The 22,973-nt window shown below is 41.5% G+C and overlaps 1 protein-coding gene across 2 annotated transcripts in view; it reads left to right on the top strand.

The window, feature by feature from the left end:
- The window catches only part of galnt1 (UDP-N-acetyl-alpha-D-galactosamine:polypeptide N-acetylgalactosaminyltransferase 1), a 46,622-nt gene extending 30,077 nt beyond the window's left edge, over positions 1-16,545 (top strand). For both annotated transcript variants that reach the window (XM_079691649.1, XM_079691648.1), the window contains exons 5-14: positions 5,920-6,086; positions 7,293-7,420; positions 7,524-7,603; positions 7,934-8,104; positions 10,012-10,129; positions 10,398-10,578; positions 12,305-12,444; positions 12,596-12,694; positions 13,240-13,374; positions 14,256-16,545. In XM_079691649.1, the coding sequence (XP_079547775.1) occupies positions 5,920-6,086; positions 7,293-7,420; positions 7,524-7,603; positions 7,934-8,104; positions 10,012-10,129; positions 10,398-10,578; positions 12,305-12,444; positions 12,596-12,694; positions 13,240-13,374; positions 14,256-14,402 (1,366 nt within the window). In that variant the 3' untranslated portion in view covers positions 14,403-16,545. The remainder of the gene's footprint in view (positions 1-5,919; positions 6,087-7,292; positions 7,421-7,523; positions 7,604-7,933; positions 8,105-10,011; positions 10,130-10,397; positions 10,579-12,304; positions 12,445-12,595; positions 12,695-13,239; positions 13,375-14,255) is intronic.
- The last annotated feature ends 6,428 nt before the right edge of the window (positions 16,546-22,973 follow it).

The raw sequence follows: 22,973 nt of genomic DNA, 5'->3' as shown, positions 1-22,973 counted from the left end.
AAACACAGTCGGCGAATGAGAAAGGGTGTGGTGACCGGACAGCTTCCATGGGCATATGAACTCCCTAGAAAGTGTCCAAACTGCATACCATAAAGTGATCGTACACATTATGTGCTCAAAATGAGTCTTTGTTAGTTAACGGCAACTCCTTTGGGTCGGCGTGAAAGCGGTCGATTTAACTCTGCTGAGGACTTAATAACCTCGCTGAAAGGACCAGGGTCTGAGAAACGAGCAAACTCTGGTGCGGTTTGTTTGTGATCTGAAAGCAAATGGAAAAAAAGCTAAACTGCTGTGGAACCATCTGCTCATAGTGAACTGTACAGGAAGCAAGCAAGCCTGCATTAGCAATGTGCAGATTTATGTAAATCAGTTATGAATGTAGCACGAGAGTGGGATTTCCCTGATCAAAAGCAGTTAAAACCGTTCCGTTTGTGTTGTGTTTACTTCGCCAGTTTATGAATAAAAATGCTGTAGTCATCTCTCTCTGTAGTATTGCTGTTAAGCCTCTTTTGCAGTATATAATCAGTATGAAGGCGCATAGTGTATTTCTTTGTGAGCTCCTTGTGACACAGGAGAAAATAAAGTAACTAATGCTGTCAAAATTATCGCGTTAACGGCGGTAATTAATTTTTTGAATTAATTGCGTTAAAATATTTAACGCATGCGCAGAATGGCCCGCCCCATACATCTCACCAGTGGCAGCACCAGGGTATGGCTGGGGTAGGCTACAGCCACACCAAGAAATGGCTTAGCCCCATCATGAAAAATGATGTTAAAGTAAGCAAAGTAAAGTCCACCAACTCGCGTGGAGTAAATTGCACAGACAGCAGTTAGTAAGATTGATTTCAGTAGCCACTTGTCTGGAAATACCAAAGACTAGAAACGGTTTTGAAAACTTTTGTCACATAGTGATCGTCTTCTTAATAGAACATCTTTGATAATGTCTTCTGGCCAATCAGAATCAAGATAACGGCGTGGTGTTGTTGCAGGAAGTCCCGACGGAGAATACTTTTGCTGTAGTACATCTCTATATACATCGATACAACATTACGTGTTGTAATGAAATAAGACCCCATGGTTTGATGATTGATAGGTGACTGTCTTTCATTTTGACACACAGAACAATGTTATAATAAACATACATACTGTATGTTAAATGGATATATCCGCCTTCTTTCATTTATCTTTCCATTCCCACAACAATATACGTACATAAAGAAATGGCATATTTTGGACATAGTTCGAATGGTGATTAATCATGATTAATGAATTTTTAAGCTGTGATTAATCTGATTAAAAATTGTAATCGTTTGACAGCCCTAAAAGTAACACATCAGGAGTATCAGAGTGCAGCATGCCGAGTCACTGGGTTGGGATTTCCCCAACGCGGCTTCATGTTACACCGATGATCCAGATCATGACAGCGGCCAAAACTCTACATGAATGAGATTCCCATCAGTCTCTATAACTTACCTATGGCTTTTGGTTTGTTTTCAGAAAATCCAGTACGAACAGGAAAAGGGCCAGAACTAATTTGCAACAATATATCGTCCCTTTATCTTGTCTGGACCAAACTACAGATGGCTGTCAGTATGCAAAGAGACACATTGTCACGTACAATGAACACAGTGCAGACTCAAAACCAGTTAGAATTAGTACAAGTCGTGCCAATGGGACGGTGTTATTGCGTGGTGACCTGGTGCTGCATTAGCTAAAAGATCCAACCAATACAGTAATGACATATTTTTCAATAATTCCCCATTTCATCCTGTCCTATAAAATAAAAATGCCTTTCTCTCCACGACTAATAGCCCATTAGTTCACCCAAACGATTGATCCCACATTTTCCTGTTTCAAAAGGAAATACATCACATTAAGGAGGTAATGATGCCATTTCACGCAGCCCCGTTTTATATTTCACTTCAATAATACTAGGTTATATGTGCAATTTGGAAGTCCTTCTTCTCTATAAAGAGGAGTTTAGTGTCACTTAAGTGTCTGCCAGTGCCAGTTGCTGCAGGTTGTTCTGTCATCAGACAGGTGTGCATCCGACCTGCAGCTTAGAAGACATGTCGAGGTTAGTTCAAACAGATGGAAACCAGCCCGGCTGCCCCTTCATGCCATCAGTAGAGGAACATGCATGGATCAGTAATAAAGGTTTTCAGAGCAATCGGCAGAAAGACTGACTGACAGACACGAGACTGACAGGCGGGGGCATATGCACACTAGACAGGCGGGAAAGAAAGGGGACATTGATCCGTGAAATGGGTTTTAGTCTTTGAGCCAGGGTTGATTACTAGGTGTGTTTTCACTCAGCCTTCTCTCCGTCTATCTGCTTTTCCAATTAGGAGATAAGGCCGAGTCAATATCAAGCACGGCAATGTGTTTGTGTGTGTAGGTAGGCACGAGTGCGATGGTGTTTGTTTGTGCCAGTGTGGTGTGTGTGAGTGTGGTGTGTGTTAGTGTGGCGTGTGTGGATCAGAAGGTTTAGGGAAACTGCGTGAATGGATTCATCGTTGTCATGCCTGTCACCATTAGCCCAAACTTTGAAGTGGAAACTCCCTGATGTTTTTTTTTCCTTATGCTCAGCAGTACAGTCATAGAGTGTAAAAAAAAACAGGAGAGGACAAGAAATTACAGTTGTGTGTGTGTGTGTGTGTGTGTGTGTGTGTGTGTGTGTGTGTGTGTGTGTGTGTGTGTGTGTGTGTGTGTGTGTGTGTGTGTGTGTGTGTGTGTGTGTGTGTGTGTGTGTGTGTGTGTGTGTGTGTGTGTGTGTGTGTGTGTGTGTGTGTGTGTGTGTGTGTGTGTGTGTGTGTGTGTGTGTGTGTGTGTGTGTGTGTGTGTGTGTGTGTGTGTGTGTGTGTGTGGGGTTGGAGCTGCACTATGTAACACTTTCCGTGACCACACCTTTCAGACAACTTGGCATTTGACCCTAACTGCAGCATTTTTATGAGAATGCATGATATACATGTATGGCTGTGTATGTGCCCGAGTTAAATTAGTAACATTTGCAAAAGCAGTAAAATCCTAACCAGTCTGCCCATTGTGACTTTTCCCACAATCCACCGGCTGGAGAAACAGTCTGTAACTCATTACCCGTGCTTTGCCGTTGCCAAATGTTGCTCCACTTACTCTTTGGATCCACTGGACTCACTCCTCAGTTGTTAAAATCCACATCATGTGACACTATGTGTTATCCATCATCTGTCAACACATTGTTTTGTTGGAGTTAGAGGGTTTTATGCCATCAGCTGCACAGTTAGGATCATGTCTGAGAAGTGAACAGTCTTAGTTGTTGTTTGTGTTTCTGAGGGCAGAACAAATAAATAATGAACCGCTGTGTATTAAACCTAAGAGGGTGTCTCTGTTATTACAGTGAATCATGTTGTGCCATCATCCATTTTCCTTTTATGCAGTGAGTATGTGCAACCACAGACTGAGAATCTGTGTGCGTGTGTTTTTTAACAAGCTCCGGAGGCAGCTGCAGGATAGAGTGTATTATTGACCTCCTCTCCTCTGTCGCTCTTACATTCCTCCTGTCAGGATCAGCGGTGGAGAGAGGAAGCATTCCAGCGCTCTGGATGATCGCGGGGAGGAGGGGTTTATGACGAGGGATCATTTTCCATTTGGTTTTCTGAGAGTTAAATCTGACAGAGTTTGGAAATCATAAGCTGGTTTGAGCGGTTTGAGCAGTTCACTATTGACAAAAAAACGCATAGATGATGTGCTGGGACAGTGAATGAGACGCAGGTATCATGGCTTCCTGCAGAGTGTCTGGACCTACAGCCGTGTGCCTCTGTCTGTCACTTACTCCTCATTTTTATTGTTGAAGAGTAACGTTGAACATATTTTCTGCCATCTGTAGTGCTAATCAATCCATCTGTTTCCTGTGTATTGTTTACAATGAACAGAGCATTTTTTCAAAGCGGTTTCCTAGAAAATAAATGTTGGTCAGTGAGAAGATTATGACAGACTTGTATTTCTTTGACAATGTGGACATGATGGACAAACCATGGTAAAGCCAATGCAAAACAGTATTTGTATTTCTTTGCGACATATAGTTTATTCAGAGACATCTTTTATGAGAAAATAACGCAGTGTCCTTTTCATTTCAGTTAATCGTTTATTCGAACCGGGACAATGCACATTGATGAAGACTTTAAACAAAATAATGCTTTATTTAAAAAAAAAAAATTCCAGTTATAAAATTAACTCCAGATAACAGAACAAACAACAAAACATGTAACAACAAACAACTAAACAAAACATAACGGGGGGGGGGGGATGAAAGGATGACTTCCTAAGACAGCTGATTGTGACATACACAGGACATTACATACACAATACATTACACAGGGGATGCCATATTGACAGGGTCAGATAGGAGAGCTGCGGACAGTGAACCGCAATCCTCCTGTCTCCCCTCCAAATCCCCCAGCAGAGAAGCTGCCCGCTCCATGTTCAGTAAACAAAATAATGCTTTCAAATGTAATTGAGCCGGATTTTAGCTTTGAGCTCATTTCCATCCATAGTCCCGTCACAAACAACATTTATGAACATGACAGTTATATACATGGCAAAAATAAATACATGGTATGCAGAAAGAGCATGAGCAGCAAGCATTAACCACATGGCAGTACAATGTAGCAGCTACGATATATAAAGTGCAAGAGAAGATACCGTGTAGTGTGTACATGTGTGTTTTTTGTGCAGCATCTACTACAGTCTAAATAACACAAAAATAAAAAAACTGCTTCAAATGTCATCAATCACTCTTGCAGGAACCCGCAAGATGCTCTTTCTTGCAACCCCAAACTGTTTTATTGGCCAAAGTAATGAATGTGTTTATACGCCGCAATATGGCTTCAATCTTCTGTCACTGAATACGACGTATAAAAGTATCGTAAAATACAGCAGGAGACTTTTATGGAAATGCATCTGAGAATACTTTTATAGATAGCCAGGTGGGAATGTGTGCTGCTGCTTTACCACTAAACAATAAAAAAAACGTCTAAGGGTTCAATGTGTTAGACGAGCAACCTCAAGCTAGTTTCTCTGCAAACACTCAAGTAGAAAAAACTCCTCCCATGGCAGCCTGGGAGATACAAGATAAATATGAAATCCATAATTCTGCTTCGGGATGTTGTCGGGGGTTACGTAAACAAGTCAACCTTTGTACTTAATGATGCAAACAATGCAAACCTCAGGGAATATTATCGAGAAGGATTAAAATAAGTCAATGACACTAGTTCCTATCTCTGTTAGACATTTCCTTCCCTGTGTGTCTCAATCAGACGTGTGTGTGTGTGTGTACTGCTCTGATAATGACTCAGTCTTTAATTAGCATCACTAATCAACTGTCATCACGCTGACCCAATATTCCTGTGTATCCATCTTTATCTGCCTAAATGTGGGAATATACGCTCGGCTGCTCGCTCATTATAATCTGTTTTCAGCGTTTGAAGTCCATCAAATATGCTTTTTCACGAGGCCATAAACAATGATCTGATGAATGTAGGGATTCCATGACTGACTAATTCGACTGAGTTGATGTTTGAATCCCAGTTATTTGACTCTCCCTTGTGTGGACTCACTTTAGCTGCAGCTCTTTGTAGCAGTCTCTTACGATTAGACGGAGGTTGGATTGTGAAGTCTCTACCAGTGTTTTTTTCTTCTCTGGCTCTGTCTCTGTCAGCTCAGTTTTGTCTGTGTTCAAACAACTTCTTGCACATGTGGTTTCCTTTTATATAGCATGTCTGTGTGTGTTCGATGCAATTCTCACACTTCCTCTTATTGTTTCTCTAGTGTTTTGTGTGTTGTCTCTTAAGTCCTGAAGTCATTTCCATATTTGTAGTTGTCACTCAACATCAGAGTTTAAAATAAAATGTATTCTGATCCTGTTTTGTGTTCTCTTTGTAGGTGCAAGAACAAGCTATACCCCGATAATCTTCCTCGTACCAGCGTGGTGATTGTATTTCACAACGAGGCGTGGAGCACACTGCTGCGCACCGTCCACTCCGTCATCGACCGCTCTCCACACAATCTGCTGGAGGAGATTGTCCTGGTGGACGATGCCAGCGAGAGAGGTATAAACACACACACACACACACACACACACACACACACACTGCACATAATTCCTTCAGTGCCTCTGCTCCTTGTTCGAGGCTTAACCTATTTTTTTTTTAGAGCTACTGTATGATTTTGCCGGGCTAGTGTATGTGTGTGTGTAGCTGTGTGTAGCTGTGTGTCTGTGCTGATGCCCAACAGCCCGTCAGCATATATGGCCTGTGTGTGCCACTCCACCCTGTGCAATGCTGCTAATCCCTGTTTGGGGGAGATTAGGTCTTTAATTCGCCAGCCGCAGGGATTACACTCTGTTATTACCCTCAATCCCCCCCCTCCCCATCCGCCACCCTGCAGCACCATGTCACCCGACGGGACCTCGAGGTGCAAATCAGAGGGCATGGGTGTTTCTGTGCGGGGGGGGGGGTGCAGGTAGGGGAGCTCTCAGCAGGTAGAGGGTTTGTCGGCAGGCATGCTATGACGCATTCACAGAAACAAAAACACACACACACACTTCCCTTTGATCTGTGTTGCTACAAGAGGAATAGTTTAGAGGAGTGGCTTGAAATCCATCTCCTGGTTTGTGAGGCAAGTAGTTTTGAGGCTTTGTTTCTAATGCTGACATTCAGTTTATTAATAAAATGTGAATCCCTCACAGCGTTTTTTGTCTATTGATTGTGTTTCAACCTTTTATTTTTGCAAAGTTGCACATAAATATTCAGCTACACTCCTTTCATCGTTATTTTTAGGAGTAGATTTCCTGTAAGTAGCTGAGTGAGATTGTTTCCGACTTGTTTTATGAAAAATCCCAATAACTGTAATGTCTAAAAGTCCAAATTTAAAAAGATTGTTGCAATCTTTTTCAAAATTAACAACATGTTTCTATCAAAATATTCAGATGAAATCCTGTTTTGTTGGCATTTACAAATAAGGTGTCCTGCGTTTGTAAAACTGGTTGCGTTCCCAATGCCTTCCACTATTTCAAGCACCAACTGACAAGTTATAAAAAAATACTAATTAAATTAAAATACTTTTTGAATCAAAGATTTTGTGATTTTTTGTTTGCAAGAAGGACATTCGAAGCTTTATTAATAATAATAAAATGAATATATCTACACTTGATATATTTTGACAATTGGTACAGCCTAGCTGAGTTTGTCTTGTTTGCTTACCTGTGTTTATTTCATTATTCTATTACATAAATGTGTTTGTTTGTATATTTTAAGATTTCCTGAAGCGGCCCTTGGAGCAGTACGTCAGGAGGCTGGAAGTCCCGGTCAGAGTGGTGAGGATGGAGCAGCGGTCTGGTCTTATTCGCGCTCGTCTTAAGGGAGCGTCGCTCTCCACGGGCCAGGTGTGTGTGCTCATGCACATATGTGACTTCCATACCCAGAGATCTGCTCACCATATGGTGTGTGCACCACTCAGTTTGTCTAATGTTTTCTCTCTGTTTCTAGGTCATAACCTTCCTGGATGCTCATTGTGAATGCACAACAGGGTGGCTGGAGCCTCTGCTCGCCCGCATCAAGCAAGACAAGTAAGACACACACACACACACACACACACACACACACACACACACACACACACACACATACTACCTCAAATAAATCAATACAATTTTGTTGAGCCTGCAGGGGGCTTGTCCCGTTGATTATTTCATTCTTAATGACTTATTCTTGGTTTACTGCAAACAGGTGCTCAAGCTCTCACACACACACACACACACACACACACACACACACACACACACACACACACACACACACACACACACACACACACACACACGGTTTACTTCTGATTGATGACTACCTGAGTGATGGACAGCAGGCTGATGAATGTGCCATGTTGATGTTTGTCGTAGGAGTACGGTGGTGTGCCCCATCATCGATGTGATCAGTGATGACACGTTCGAGTACATGGCGGGATCCGACATGACGTACGGGGGCTTCAACTGGAAGCTCAACTTCCGCTGGTACCCTGTACCGCAGAGAGAGATGGACCGCCGCAAAGGAGACCGCACGCTGCCAGTCAGGTGGGTGACACAGCGGGAGGATCCGGGGGGTGGGCCTTGCCTTTTTGAGGAATCTTTTAAACTTTCTTTAAATCCCCAGCAGCCCCAGGGTGATGTTGTGCAGCTGACCCTCACCCTTCCCTGTGTGGTTAAGTGAGAAGAGAATGTGCCTACAGGGACAAGATTGAATCATTAATAAATTACCACATGATCATTCACTAACTCTGTCAGTCAGCTGTTTATAATAACTTGTAGCCTGAGAGCGTTAGCGTTGCTGAAAGGCATTCACAATTGATTTGCACTGAGCAATCAGACTCTACCACAGTTATTAATCTTAAAACGTTCTCTAGGCAGAAACACTCACGGAATAGATTGAACTTTCCTCTGTGGCTTAAGTCAAAATGCTTATGTTATGTAAGACTCTGTGTAGCTTGTTTTTTGCCATCATTTCTCACGGCTCAGAGCTGATTCCTGCCTGTCCATCATCTCTTCTTCCTGCTCTTGTTTCTAAGCTCGCTTTACAGCATTATTCAAGGTCACACGCATAATATGTCTTATGTAACGCTCCGTGCGGCTGTTTTTGGTTGTTTTTCACAGTTAGGCTTGACAGCAGTTTCCTAAGGGTGTTTTGTAAACGTCCTAAAAAACAAAAGTGGTTTGTAGGATCAGGGTAGGATATGATGAAGTGCTTAAGACTAATGACATGATTTACATAAGCCATGTTCTGTTATGAAATCTTTCTATATTAAAGAGAAGATTTAAAAACGTTACCACATAAACACGTATTCTGAATGAAGCCGGTTTATAAGGTTTCAGTTAGCACCATTATAGTTCCTGTAGTGCAGAATTAGCATGTGGGAAATGAGTCGATCAAATGGAATCAGTCGGAAAAGAGTAACAGATTCTCACGTCTGCATTTGGTGTAAAATAGCTGCTAATTCAACAACGCTTTGTTCATTATGTATTGCATGACAAGCCACAGGCCTGCTGCTGTTACACTGATGAGATTCATTCAGTCACGCAGAGGAGGAAACCTTGACAGCTGAACTGGTTATTATGGGCTTGTCTACCTTGTAATTTACAGTACTGTGCAACAGTCTGAGGTCATTTGGAAAGTTTTCCTTTTAATCCAAGGTTTAAAGAAGACGTATAAAAAGTCCTCTGAACACACAGAATGACCTTGTGTCGACTGAGCTGTTATTTCAGACCGAAAGCTGAGAAAAGTTTAAATTCTTAGTAGAAAATACTGCACTGTATTTACAGTTGTTGCTTTTATTGTAGGGTGTTTTTGTTTATCTCAATGTCACAGTGTGAAATAAACACATTTGTGACGTCTCTTTTTAGGTCACTGTTTAGAGGAATGTCTTTAATAAGAAATGTTAAGCTAAGGGTTTAGAGAGCTTAAAGTAAAAAGAAAAGCACACATTTCTATTATTGTGGTTTATTATACCATCATAAATAAATGGTTTGTATTACGGTATTTATAGTTGTTAAAAAACATCTGTGTGTATTGTTCCTGGGCTTCTGTTTGTGTTTCTTATTATTTCCTACCTTCAGCCGAACGCTTTACCCTCTGTGCACTCAGGATATGTCTCATCTGTGTGGCCTCTAGTGTGCGATGTATTATGTGTTGGAAAGGGAACTTGGATGTATGATGAAAGCTAAACAGGCAGTTAAGAAAATAAGCATGATATAAAAAGAAGGAAACCATTCTTTTAGTGGGAAGTATAGGGTAGAGCCTCGAGTCTATTTCACACTGGCACACAACAGGGAGGTGAACAGGGAATGACAAAACAGGAAAACAGCAAAAAACAGGGAGCGCAGCGTAAAGTAAAACCCTGACCTCTTAAAAATCAGGCCTTCAATGAATTAAGTGCCATTAACCCACCTTGCTCTCAATTTAACACGGCTGTCTCCTTTCTTTCCAGGACCCCCACCATGGCAGGCGGCTTGTTCTCCATAGACAGAGATTATTTCCAGGAGATCGGCACTTATGACGCAGGCATGGACATCTGGGGAGGAGAAAACCTGGAAATCTCTTTCAGAGTGAGTGAGCACACGAGCAGCCAACTCCCATGACTGTATTCTTCCATGCACTGGCAGTCACTCAGGAGTGTCTGAAACACACACATTCACATTACACTGACTGCTCTGACTAAATTGTTGATTTAGCTAATACTCTGTCAGGCGTCAAAATGACTGGCAAACGTATTCAGACTGTCACAACTCCGACCTCTCCCAGCGGAGGCCTCACAGTGTGGTTATTCCACGTACTCCATGTGTGTGTTGATGCCAAATCTGTTGTGTTTCACAGATTTGGCAGTGCGGTGGGACTCTAGAGATTGTCACATGCTCTCACGTGGGCCATGTGTTCAGAAAGGCAACTCCCTACACGTTTCCTGGAGGAACGGGACAGATCATCAACAAAAACAACCGACGCCTGGCAGAAGTCTGGATGGATGAATTTAAAAACTTCTTCTACATCATCTCCCCCGGTGTGTGTGTGTGTGTGTGTGTGTGTGTGTGTGTGTGTGTGTGTGTGTGTGTGTGTGTGTGTGTGTGTGTGTGTGTGTGTGTGTGTGTGTGTGTGTGTGTGTGTGTGTGTGTGTGTGTGTGTGTGTGTGTGTGTGTGTGTGTGTGTGTGTGTGTGTGTGTGTGCTAATGAAAGTATGCATGCATGTGCTCATGTGTGGAGTTTAATCTCTGTAGCAGGTGTGATCTTTCCATTAACCCGGTGACAGTGCGATATTGCAGCGGTTGCAGCGGGATGGGGGGGCGGCGAGTAATTTCACGCTCTAAGCATCTATTGACTTGCACACACACACACACACACACACACACACACACACACACACAAGCTGGCAAAGGAGACGCAGCCAAAAGTAAAGCAAAAGACACTCAATAGAAAATATTTGAAGAGGTTAAGCACCTTTTAAAAACTTGCTTGGAACACACTCAATGATTCCATTATCGTTTAGCAGGCTCTCGTCGGAGCTGTAATGGTATTGTTCAGAGCCGGCCAAATCTGCTCGGTTCACAATAAAGAAAAGTAACAGCAGCTGATATTTTAATGTGGCCCCCTGCAGGCTGGGAAAGTAACGGATGCTGCAATTGTAACACTTACCCACCTGCATGCTGTGACTCTTAACAGCTGAGGCCTGATAGACAGAGTGAACAATCATTTTGTTTTGAAGTCATTTCCAGTGTTCATGTTAGTCTTTTCAGTTTTGGGAGGGGTCTTTTTTAGCCATTAGCAGTCTGTCGAAACTAAGGTGTCCATCATAGTCAATACAGTCCACACCAAAGACGTTAATGGTAGCCATGCCCAGAGCACTCGCAACAATGTCAATCGAGGATACTGCCTCAAAGATTATTCATGTCACTCACAGCAACCTGTACAGGCTGTTACTCTTTCTGAGCCTTATTTCTGCTGCAGATGTCTGGCTCGGTCGCAGTTAGATGTTTCTCCCTTTCTTAATGCTGTCTGCTAGGCTCTGGTTAGCTCTGGTGGTTTCCCAGCAGGGGAACCAACACTAGACGGTTATGAATCATTGAAGAAAAAAGGAAATGCGGACATTTCAGAGATCTGTAACCAGGCTGTGCTGCATGTTAGACTAGAGGGATGTTTCCAGCTCTTCGGGAGAACTTTGATAGCATTTTCACTGGCTGGTCCGACCAAACACAGCCTCTAACAATGTGCACCAAGGATACTTCACACTCATCAGAGAGGGATCCGACCAGAATACTCAGGGCAGCTACCCCAACACAAGCTATTTCGTATATCTTTTTTAGAACCACACATAACTACTGGCAACAAAGTGAAGTAGCTGGCAGGACTGGTTCAAATGTTTGGACACTTTTATAAAAACAACATGTTTTTGGGACTTCTTTTTTAAGTGTCATGAAACCAAATAGACTGCAGATGCTGCCCTCTGCCAGGAAGCAAGCTCCACCTAGTCTATAGAGATTTCATATTCATGTGTCACTGTAACAATAGCCCTTTTTGAGCTTTTTGAAAGGACATAAAAACTCTTTGCAATGATATATTGGGTCTGGGTGCTTCTCATCAATGTGTGGCCTCATTGTACTTGACCTATTAAGTCCTTCAATAATCCTTACATGGTAACATTGATTTAACCGCCAGTCAGCAGACATTATGAAGGTAGTTTAGTGCCATAGAGGCTAACCTTTATGTTACTGTCTGTTTGCGTGTGTGTCCAGGTGTGACCAAAGTGGACTACGGTGACATCACGTCTCGCACGGGTCTGAGACAAAAGCTCCAATGTAAACCCTTCAGCTGGTACCTGGAGAACGTCTACCCCGACTCTCAGATCCCCAGACACTATTACTCCTTGGGAGAGGTAACTCATTCAGACAAGAGATGCATCCGTGACTCACTGCCTATTAGCTCAGATCCAAGCAAACACAATGAATCTGTATCTGTTTGAATTAGAGGTGTGGCTCGTTGTTGAAGTCATAATGTTTTTTTCTTTCTGTGTGTGCTCTGCTCAGATCCGTAATGTGGAGACCAACCAGTGCCTGGACAACATGGCCCGAAAGGAGAATGAGAAAGTCGGCATTTTCAACTGCCACGGCATGGGAGGCAACCAGGTATCTGAGGAAGAAAGAAACATACTGACACAAAACAAGGATTTGATTCATATTCCAACCCTTCAAATCTGGTTCTTAGCTTTGGGTACTGACAGAAAGGATGAAATGTATTTATTAGGATAAACGCCTTGAGACGCCCCATCTCGTTTTCAAGGGGGTCCTGACAAAAGCAACGTCTTACAGACATACATGAACAAAATAACAGAAAGCAAAGCATGACAAACAAGGACAAACCACGTACAGTCTGTTAAGTAAAATTCATGAAGTAATACATACAATCATTACAATTTGATCGACAGTAGTGTCTAATAGATCTGTTTCATCAATAACGAGAGCAGACCAGCTGAAGGTGAGATGATAATACATGCTTAAACATACCCAATGATGCAAGGGACCTAATAGTAGCAGGTAAAGTATTGCAGTCGGTTGGGGCTTTAAACATGAACGCTCTTCTGCCAAATTGCAGAAAGAAGTGTCTGAAATGGTCTTTATTTCTAACGGGAGTAATGGAGTAGTGTTTTTAAACTTCTGTTTGTTATGCGCAGGTTTTCTCTTACACGGCCAATAAGGAGATCAGGACAGACGACTTGTGTCTCGACGTGTCCAAACTAAACGGACCCGTCATGATGCTCAAGTGCCATCACCTCAAAGGCAACCAGCTCTGGGACTACGACCCCGTGGTGAGTGGGAGAATCTGTTTTAGATTTACTGGTACAGTAAATGTACAAATATGAACACAAGCCCAGAGGGTGTTTCATGCAGGTCTTGAAAGGTACATAGACTTTGGTTTCTGTTCTGCAGACTTCAGAGTAAGTTGCGTTTTAATGCACACCAGACATCCTAGAAGGTGATATAGTATGGAGTCTTATCATTGTTGTGTTTCGTGTGAAAAACAACGATAACACTGGGGAAATTAAAACCGTAAAGCAGACAAAGTGATTTTCATCTCAATGTCCCCACACATACTAACTACACTTTGGATACACTGATCACTGTAGTGTACAACAAGCAATATCCTCATGCAGAAGCACTGTTCAAAAAATACATTTATTACCCATAATATACAGGGAAGAGAACAATTGATGGGAAAAATACGCAAATAAGATGCTGATTATCTAACAAACTAAGTAAAGGAATTGTTTACACCTTAATTTTCATCTTGTTTTTTGTTGGTTTTTTAACTGTTTTCAACTATTTCTTTATAAATAAAAAGGGACTCTTTTTCACAGATATTTTCAAAAACTGAAACATTTTGTTTCCAGAGTAAACACAGTGTGACACCATAAGGACCACTTGTCATTTCAGTTGGTGGAATATTTATTGCTGTCAGATTTAGGGTGATTATAAATCACATTACACAACTCAAACCACAGCATGCCTCTCACTGAGAAAATCAAAACTAAATTGCGCCTCAAAATTAAAGTCATAAAAAAAGAAAACAATTAGACACTCTGCCTCCAGATTGGTATTTATTAACATGCCCTTGTGAATTCCAATCATTACATCAAAAGCATGATTTTTGCCCTCCTCACACACACACTCTCTCTCTCTCTCTCCTCAGAAGCTGAGCCTGATCCACGTCAACAGTAACCAGTGTCTGGACAAGGCCAACGAGGAGGACAGCCAGGTGCCCTGCGTCAAAGACTGCACACACACACGCTCCCAACAGTGGCTGCTGCGCAACGTCACACTACCGGAAGTCTTCTGACCACACTCCGCACACTCCCAAACACACACACTCATACACACAGCGGCCCAGAGTGAGCAATCAGGGGAACAGACGTGTTTATTATTACATTCGGGCACAAGGAAAGTAAAGACTTCCCACGAGGGGATTCGCGAAGAGAGGAGGACGCATTGGACGGTACTACCTCTGCCAGAGATCAGAGGGAGGAGCGTGTTTGACCCTCCTCAGAGCGAGAGAAGAGGAAAGACTCCCTCTAGGAGACGATGGCTGTTGTTTTACATTTGTTTTTTGTTTTTTTAAAGAGAATTTAAACTGAAGAGAGTGACTCGCTCGCTGGGCGCGGATATGAGACCAGTGGAGAGGAGGTTTTCACTCACAGCTTCAATGGACACGGCAGTCTACCCTTCAACTCATCACGTTTACTGACTGTGTGTGTGTGTGTGTGTGTGTGTGTGTGTGTGTGTGTGTGTGTGTGTGTGTGTGTGTGTGTGTGTGTGTGTGTGTGTGTGTGTGTGTGTGTGTGTGTGTGTGTGTGTGTGTGTGTGTGTGTGTGTGTGTGTGTGTGTGTGTGTGTGTGTGTGTGTGTGTGTGTGTGTGTGTGTGTGTGTGTGTGTTCTCTGAGATGAATGTATGCTTTTGAGAAGGGGGCTGAATGCCTTTGTTGATTTTTTTTAATTAATTTTGTAAAGGATTTTGAAAATGAACGACTATGAAGAAGAGCGCATTTGTGTGTGCGTGCGTGCGTGTGTGTCAGAGCCCCTCCTACAGTATTGCAGCAGTGAATGTCTCCCTCTGGTGTTACTCCTCGGCTTCTCATCCTACAGACTGAAGCTTCCCCGCTGAGGAATTTTTACGGGACTGCACAAACTGAAAAAAGGAAAGGACCCGACGTCTGCCATCCGCAGAGATCTAGAGATAGAAATATGATGTTTGTGATATCTTGAGATTTTTATGTCAAGTTTTTACATTGCTTTGTCCTGTGAGAGTGCCACAGAGCAGTAACCCTAGTCTGTCTGTCTGTCGTCTTTAAAGATGTTTAACATAGAGCTTACATACAGTACACACACACACACACAGAACAGTAACTGATATTCACTGCCTTATGTAGTGTTAAACTATAGGAAATGTCCCATAAGGCACTACATAGACACACACACATCCTGTATACATATAGGAAAAGGTGGCTCTAGCCTGATACTTTAATCCATTTTGTCATATCTTCTTCTCAATGACCTCTTAAAAAATACACTCCAAGGGCTTCTTTCCTCCAGTGGAGTGTGTGGATAGATGGATGGATGCGTGTGTGTGTGATTGAGATTAAGGGTATGTCTTCAGTACTAATCCCCTGTCCATCAGATCCCTGTTTACCAGAACAAACAGCTCTCAGATTCCTCGCTGTTGGACAAACAGCCTGTAGCGTAGACTGACGTCAGATCAGCGTGTCCCTGCGTCTGTTGTACATAAGAGCAGAAGCTGCTTTTATTTTCCAAACAGAGCCGAGTCTCTGCACTCTCCCGGGGACATATCTGCAGCAGGAAAGGAAGCCTGGAAAGCGGTTGTTAGAATATCAAAGAGACGTCGCTGAGGTGTTAGCAGACTTAATCAGGGACAGATTAATAATTGTGGAGCATTGAAGGGAGTGTGGAGTTGAACTGTGGATTACAGAGAGCACAGCAGCGGCAGCAGGCATATCTTAATCCATTACTACATATCTCACTGTGCAAATTCACCCACAGTATTTCACTATTCATATCTCAGTCAGCCAGACAGCTGAGCGCTTACATCAGTGTGTCTTTTTTCAACCATCATGCTTTCTTTATTCTGTTTCTTTGTATCACTCCTGCGAGTCAGAGCAGGAGAGGCGGTTTCATAAAGGTTTTCACCATTTGAGCTTCCTCCAGTGGAGGAGGGTTTACACATAGGACACTGGATCATCTTCGTTGTTGACATGGTGGTGAGAGGAGGCTGTCGACTGATTTTATTTCTGAGCGAGTGACTGTATGGGAAAGATGTGAAAGGTTTTTTTGATTGTGCGACAGAGGGTGTGTAACGATGTTCAGATTCTTTGGGGGGGTTGAAGTTACACTGACATGTCCAGGCTTCCACACTGAGCTGATCCAAATGTAGAAAATAAAGGTGAAAAGTTTACAGAATAATACCAGGACATGATAATTTCTGCCTCTTTTTGTCTGTACACACACATACACACACACACACACACACACACACACACACACTCATAAAACACAACGTTAAATTACTCGTAGGTTGGATATTGGAGAGACATTCGATATGGTCTTTTTACTCTGGACAAGTAAGTATAGTTTTAAAAAGTAGGACTTGTGTTTTTTCTTTTTTATATGAATACTTATATTCGAAGATTATTTTCAATAGCTTCCATGTATTAGTGATCCCCAATACCAATAGAACATAGATTGTGGTTTAGACCCGCAGAGATCCATTAGGAAGACGTGTAGACAAAAGGGTTTTGTGCACACCTTACACAGGGTTCCCGCGGGGTCTTAAAAAGTCTTACATTTGATAATCTGAATTTAAGGCCTTAAAAAGGTCTGAAATATGACCAAAAAAATAAGAAAGGTCTTAAATATGATTTGGAAGTTCTTAAAAATGATCGGATTTGAAAGGTACTTCTGTGTTGCGATTACGTCTAAATGTGTTTTGGGGGAAATGTCCGGGCTGCAAAGTAACCAGTACGGTAATAGCCTTTCAGTTCCCCCCAACAATTTGTATTGAAATAAATCAACATGGAAACAGTAATCACTAACTTTGTTTCCCCCGGCCCCTAATCGGAGAACACCCAGCCAGTAACCTAGCAACCAAGCTTCAGCTAGCAGCAGTCAGAAATGTATGTATCTTCGAATCTACTTACAAATAAATATGGGGAAGTGTATGTTCAACCGTATTTGGTTGGAAAACCTCGTATTTAGTGCTTGGTTGAAACCAGTGGGGGGGGAACGTGTTTGAAGCCCGCCGCCCCTTTTGCAAATAAAATGAGCGTTTGTTTAGCTAATGTAGTGTTAGGTATTGCAGAGTTAGCTAGTGCAGAGTTAGCTAGTGCAGCAGCTCCTGCAACAACATCGTGGGACCTCTGGGTGACGTTTGGGTCTACGAAGTCAACCCTAAAAGCGGAGGTGCTGTAGATGCTAAATACCGTAGTTAAACACCATCAAAAATAAATTAGACTAAAATTAATTAGATCAAATATGTTGCAGTGCACTGTCACAACCTAGCAAAGCTAAATAATCTTTTTTTCGATTATGTTGTTAATGTTCGTAATTGTGGCAGGCCAAAATCGTAATTGCGATTAAAATACGATTAATTGCACAGCCCGAACACACACACACACACACATACACACTTTTGTATCTAACAAACTAACACAGTTCTGTACTGTTATGCTGTTATGTTTAGTCATTGTTCTTATGTTGAACATGAATACATTTACTTTGTAAGTAATTATGGGACGTATTTCTTCTTTCATAGCAATTTTCCTTCATACTTTCTTGCCGTGAAATAGGTCTTAAATTCTATTCAAAGTGTTCTTAAAAAGGTCTTAAAAATTCTTCAATTTGAGTTGGTGAAATTGCAGGAACCCTGTTACAGAAGGGGTGTCAAACTCAAGGCCCGTGGGCCAATTTCGGCCCTCGGCCTCGACTTAATTGTATGTGGCCAGTGGCCCGCAAGAGCTCTGAAAGAATAAAATGCGTTTATACGGTTACATGCCGCTTTATAGGAGCACGTTGTCCATAAACTGCATGTCCCACAATGCAACTCGTTTTGTGACATGCACACTGAAGAGACTTGCAGTTATTTGCCCCAGACTTCTGCTTTCAGACGTTATGAAGTTATCCGATAATCATCCAATGCAGAGGTGATAATGTAAAATAAAAAAATATTTTATATATATTTATGTGTATTTTTATATAGTCTTAAAAACCCTTTCATGCATGAATTATGAAAGCATCCAGTCAGGATTTTTTACCAAGTGTTTTTATTGCTCTTGGGGCATGAAAAACAAGATTTCAAATGTATTATCTCTTCGATTTACAAGCGGCATCTATTGCACGTCTGTCCGTCCTGGGAGAGGGATCCCTCCCTCTGTTGCTCTCCCTGAGGTTTCTCCCATTTTTTTCCCTTTAAACTGTGGGTTTTCTCCGGAAGTTTTTCCTTGTACGATGTGAGGGTCTAAGGATAGAGGGTGTCGTTTTTCTCATACTGATATTCTGAACAATGTGTGCTGTTGTATTAGATGTAAAGTGTCTCTACTGTAGGCTATTTTTATTATATGTAAAGCACTTTGGCTCGACCAAAAATCGTTTATAAAGGAGCTATATCAATAAAACTTGATTTGATTTTAACTTTAGTTTCTTTTTATCTAGTTTTTTCAAATTTAGAAAAATAAATGTTTATATGTCCACTCAGGTGGACAGTATGCGTTAAAGTTTGAACTGAAGACTTGTATATTTGGAAAAAATGATAAATAAAGATGTGCAAACTTAAAATTACATTATAATAACATAAGTATATTGATTTACGGCCCAAAAAGATTTTGCAAATGAAGTATTTTCAAGAACAATAGTAGCAGTGGCAGTATGAATTGTAGTTGAAATATAGCCAGTGATGCATGACGTCCACTTTAGTGGACAGGTGATTCATCATAATTTCCCTGCAAACATAAAATCGATACTTTGACAATTTCCGCAGATGAGGTTTTTTTATGGATTTTTTGTCAAAGCACTTAAAATATTCATATTCAATGTTAAGAGCATTCCATGGAATATAACAAGTGTATCTCGAGCCGGTTCTCAAACTTACCTACCCCACCTTTAATATTTGTTTAAATGTTGGTGACATTTCTCCATAGTTCGTGTACAAAGTTTTACTCAACAGTTTAGAATGAACTCCCCCCCTTTGTTTTGAAAGAAAAGTTGTGGCTCATCAGACATTTATGAGAGACAATCTCTAATGTCCGAGTGCAAGTGAATGCAGCACAATACGCGAGTCTTGTAATCCCTCCCTTGGAGCTTGGAAACATGATTTGCGGCTATTTCATCTGAACGGGACGGCGCAAAACGAAAAGCATTCGGACTCAAGTACACGGAAGGAATGAGGTATTTGCGGTCTACAATGCCAGAGAAGAGACTGTCAAGTTTGGCTGTACTCAGCATTGAATCAAAACGCACTAAAGCTGTTGGTAATCAGTTTGTGAGGCGTTTTGCTGAACAAGATGGCAATCGCCGCATGCCAACTTGATGCTCTGCTCACGGATGACTCGATGAGCATAAACAACTGTTAAAGGTCCCATGTCATGGCCATTTCCACTGATCATAATTCCATTGTTGAGGTATACTAAAATAGATTTATACTGTGCAATTTTCCAAACTCACATTGGTTTCGTATACAGCATCTCTGTAAATTATGCGTATTCACCGATATTCACTTTCTGCTCTAAAACGGCTTGTTTGAGCTCCTGAACAAAAGCGGTTCATATTAGGAGTATACTGTCTATGAGTATTTTGTGTGTGAATGCAGACATTCTCCTGCTATGAGAAACATGTAAGGCCATCTGCTGACATACTAGTTGATGTATGTAAACGCTAGAAACTTTGTTAGCCCAGTTAGCACTGTTTTGAACTGAACCTTAGAGATGGGCGAGTCCTGATTCATCCGGATCATTAACCCGGATCCTAGAAATGAGCTGGTCGTGACGAGTCTCCCCTCTCCATTAACCCGAGTCTTTGAGTCCTACACCTGGTGTGACGTACAAATTAAAACTATCAATTGCGTCACTCGCTACTCTCTTTATAACATGTAAAATAACATTACAACGTACCCCAGTCCATCCGCCTACCCTTTAGCAAGTAGGATAGCTTCCAGAAGTTATCGTTTGGCTCAGGGGAGGGGACGCGGATCAGTGAAACTTCCTGCAGACTCGTGGGGACTCAGAGCCGCGGGAGCCGGGAGCCGCAAATCCTGACTCACAGTGCAAAACATAGCAGACTCCTGCGGACTCAGAGCCGTAACCGTATAGCAGCAGATCCAGAGATCAAGCAGACTCGTCCTCATGCACGAGTCAACAGCAGACTCAGAATCGCCAAATCGCAAAATAACCCTTTTTTTTGTGATCAACATTTTTTATTACAGCAAAAGGCACTGTGTAGCGGAGGTTAATATAACATCAGTTGAATATGCTCGTGAAATGCAACAACTTTTCGGTTTCACCGGTAGGCTTTCTACTGTCTTGGTGATGCTGATTCATATGACTCATATGACTCAAATGACTCGTATGATCCGGATCTCTTCAATGACTGACTCATAAGACTCCGAGTCCATAAAAGGATCCGGATTTGCCATCTCTACTGAACCTGTGATTCCAACAGTATATATGCTTGGCTGGCAGAGGGTGCGTCATAGCTCTGGGCGTGGCTACTGGGTATCCAGACGTCACGATGCCTAGAAAGAACATGATAAATCTCCAACGAGGCGTTTTGGGGAGGTCTTTTCTGGGTTGGAGTTTTACTCCCTACAGGGTGTATTTTGAGGGTTTTTGACTCAGTTTTTGCAGACCGTTTACATGCATACAAACCTTCATAACACACAAGGGGACGGGTAATAACCGGAAAAGCATGACATGGGACCTTTAAGATGATGACCTTATGTGTCTATACATATATTTTTCTTTGTGGGGGTCTGCCCCCAAAAAACAGTGCTAAGTCCTGAGAAAGTCAAATAAGACGGTGTGTAAAACTACACTGCCCAGCCAAAAAAAGGTAACCACTTTGATTTAACTAGGCCAGTAGGTAAGGACTTTCCACTGGATAATAACTTACTGCAGTGATGTATATGTTTTAGCTGAATACACGTTTTTTAACCCTAACTGATGCAGTTAGTCACTTCCTTAATGTTTGTTCTTTCTGATGTAAAGTCAAGGTTGTAACTGTTTGCAGTAAAGTCGCTGAACTGTTCCTTTGAATCTTTTGAATTTTGATATAATTACTTCAAAAAGGAGGGTGAGCAAGCATCTTGAGGAACATACATCATTAACTCCTCCAAAAAATATAGTTTATTCAATAATAAATGAATGTGAATCATAACAGTGATTGACAGCTGATAGGAATAATATGATTGTTAATAGTATCATATTCATTCAGACAAACATCGATGAGAAAGTTAATTAATGTACTTACTGCAGCAGTCTGCATAGATTTGGTACCCCTGCTGGTCTAAGAGTGAAACAAACTCATTCAGTTATTATTCAGTTAAAATTCATAAAATTATGTCTGTCACCTTATATATTTATATGTAAGGCTTTACTGATGTGCCACAATAATGTCACCTAATGTTATTGAGTTAAAATATTAATATTGTGGCTTTCCAAGTTAACATTGATTGATATGACTGCGATTAAATCAGCATATACTTCTGCCAGGGGATGCCACCCCTCAAAATCTCCTGCCACCCTCTTGCCACCCCCTGAATATTTTTCTAGATATGCCCCTGCTATGCGTGAAAGGGTTAAAGTTACAACCGGCCCTATGAATGCAAACATAGTGCTAATGTGGCCCACGATGAAATTGAGTTTGACACCCCCAAAGGAAATATGCTGGTTCTCTGTTGATATTTTTTTGAAAGCATTTTTTGTATAGGTAGTGTGATGTTTTCATACAGATTCTCTTTACAGGTTAGTTTACCATTCATTCTAGTTTAAATGTTGTCTCCAGTAACGCCAACAAAGATGTTTCTGGCTCTGTAAGGGCATAACTTGGTGTCAAAAAGTAAATATTCTGAGTTCCTCTGCTTCCTCTTGGTACTCTGTGAATCTGCTCTGTAGATCCAAGAACAGTCTACATCAATCCGACAACTCACTCTGTGTGAAGGAAATGAGAGATTCTGCTGTTCAGGAGATCTGGATCTGGGTGAGATCAGGAAGACTGCACTCTGGTTTATGTGCTGCAGAGTTCAGAAGAACTGTTTGCAGACTTTGATCTGAAGAAATGGATCAAAGCTGAATAAGGCTATAGACAGAATATTGAAACATGTCCTGAGGATCAGAGTGAATCTCAGACATGTGTCAATCTAATGTAGTCGTATTATTGTTTTAATAATCAGTGTTGGTCGAATATTTTATTATTAAGACGCTGAGAATTTATTTAGACTGATCAAATCTATTGAATTTAGATTATTTAAAACAAGTTCAATTATACATTTAAAAATATTGGAACAACCAGCATTTATTACTTAATTATTAAGAACTTTTATTTAAGTGTAGTAATATTGAGTAGTGGTGTAGCATTTTGTAAGGACAAGAATATCAGGAGTTTAACACATTTTTTGACAGAAGATTTTCTCATGTAAACCATCAAATTCGACATTGCTAACTTTAGCAAGCCACAGTTCCCATTTTAGACATTCACAGTGGCGTGGCGTGTGCTAGTGTAAGCCAAAATGCTCATAGTTAACCTGTAGGAGTGTCTTTTGACTTTACTAGTTAAAGGTGGGGTATGTAATTTATTTCAGAAACACTTTTTGTTATATTCCATGGAATGCTCTTAACATCCCGATAGCAATGAA

This window comes from Notothenia rossii, assembly GCF_949606895.1.
Source record: "Notothenia rossii genome assembly, chromosome: 7".
Taxonomy (NCBI): domain Eukaryota; kingdom Metazoa; phylum Chordata; class Actinopteri; order Perciformes; family Nototheniidae; genus Notothenia; species Notothenia rossii.
The sequence above is the reverse complement of the archived record's forward strand: the minus strand, read 5'-3'. Positions and strand labels throughout refer to the sequence as shown.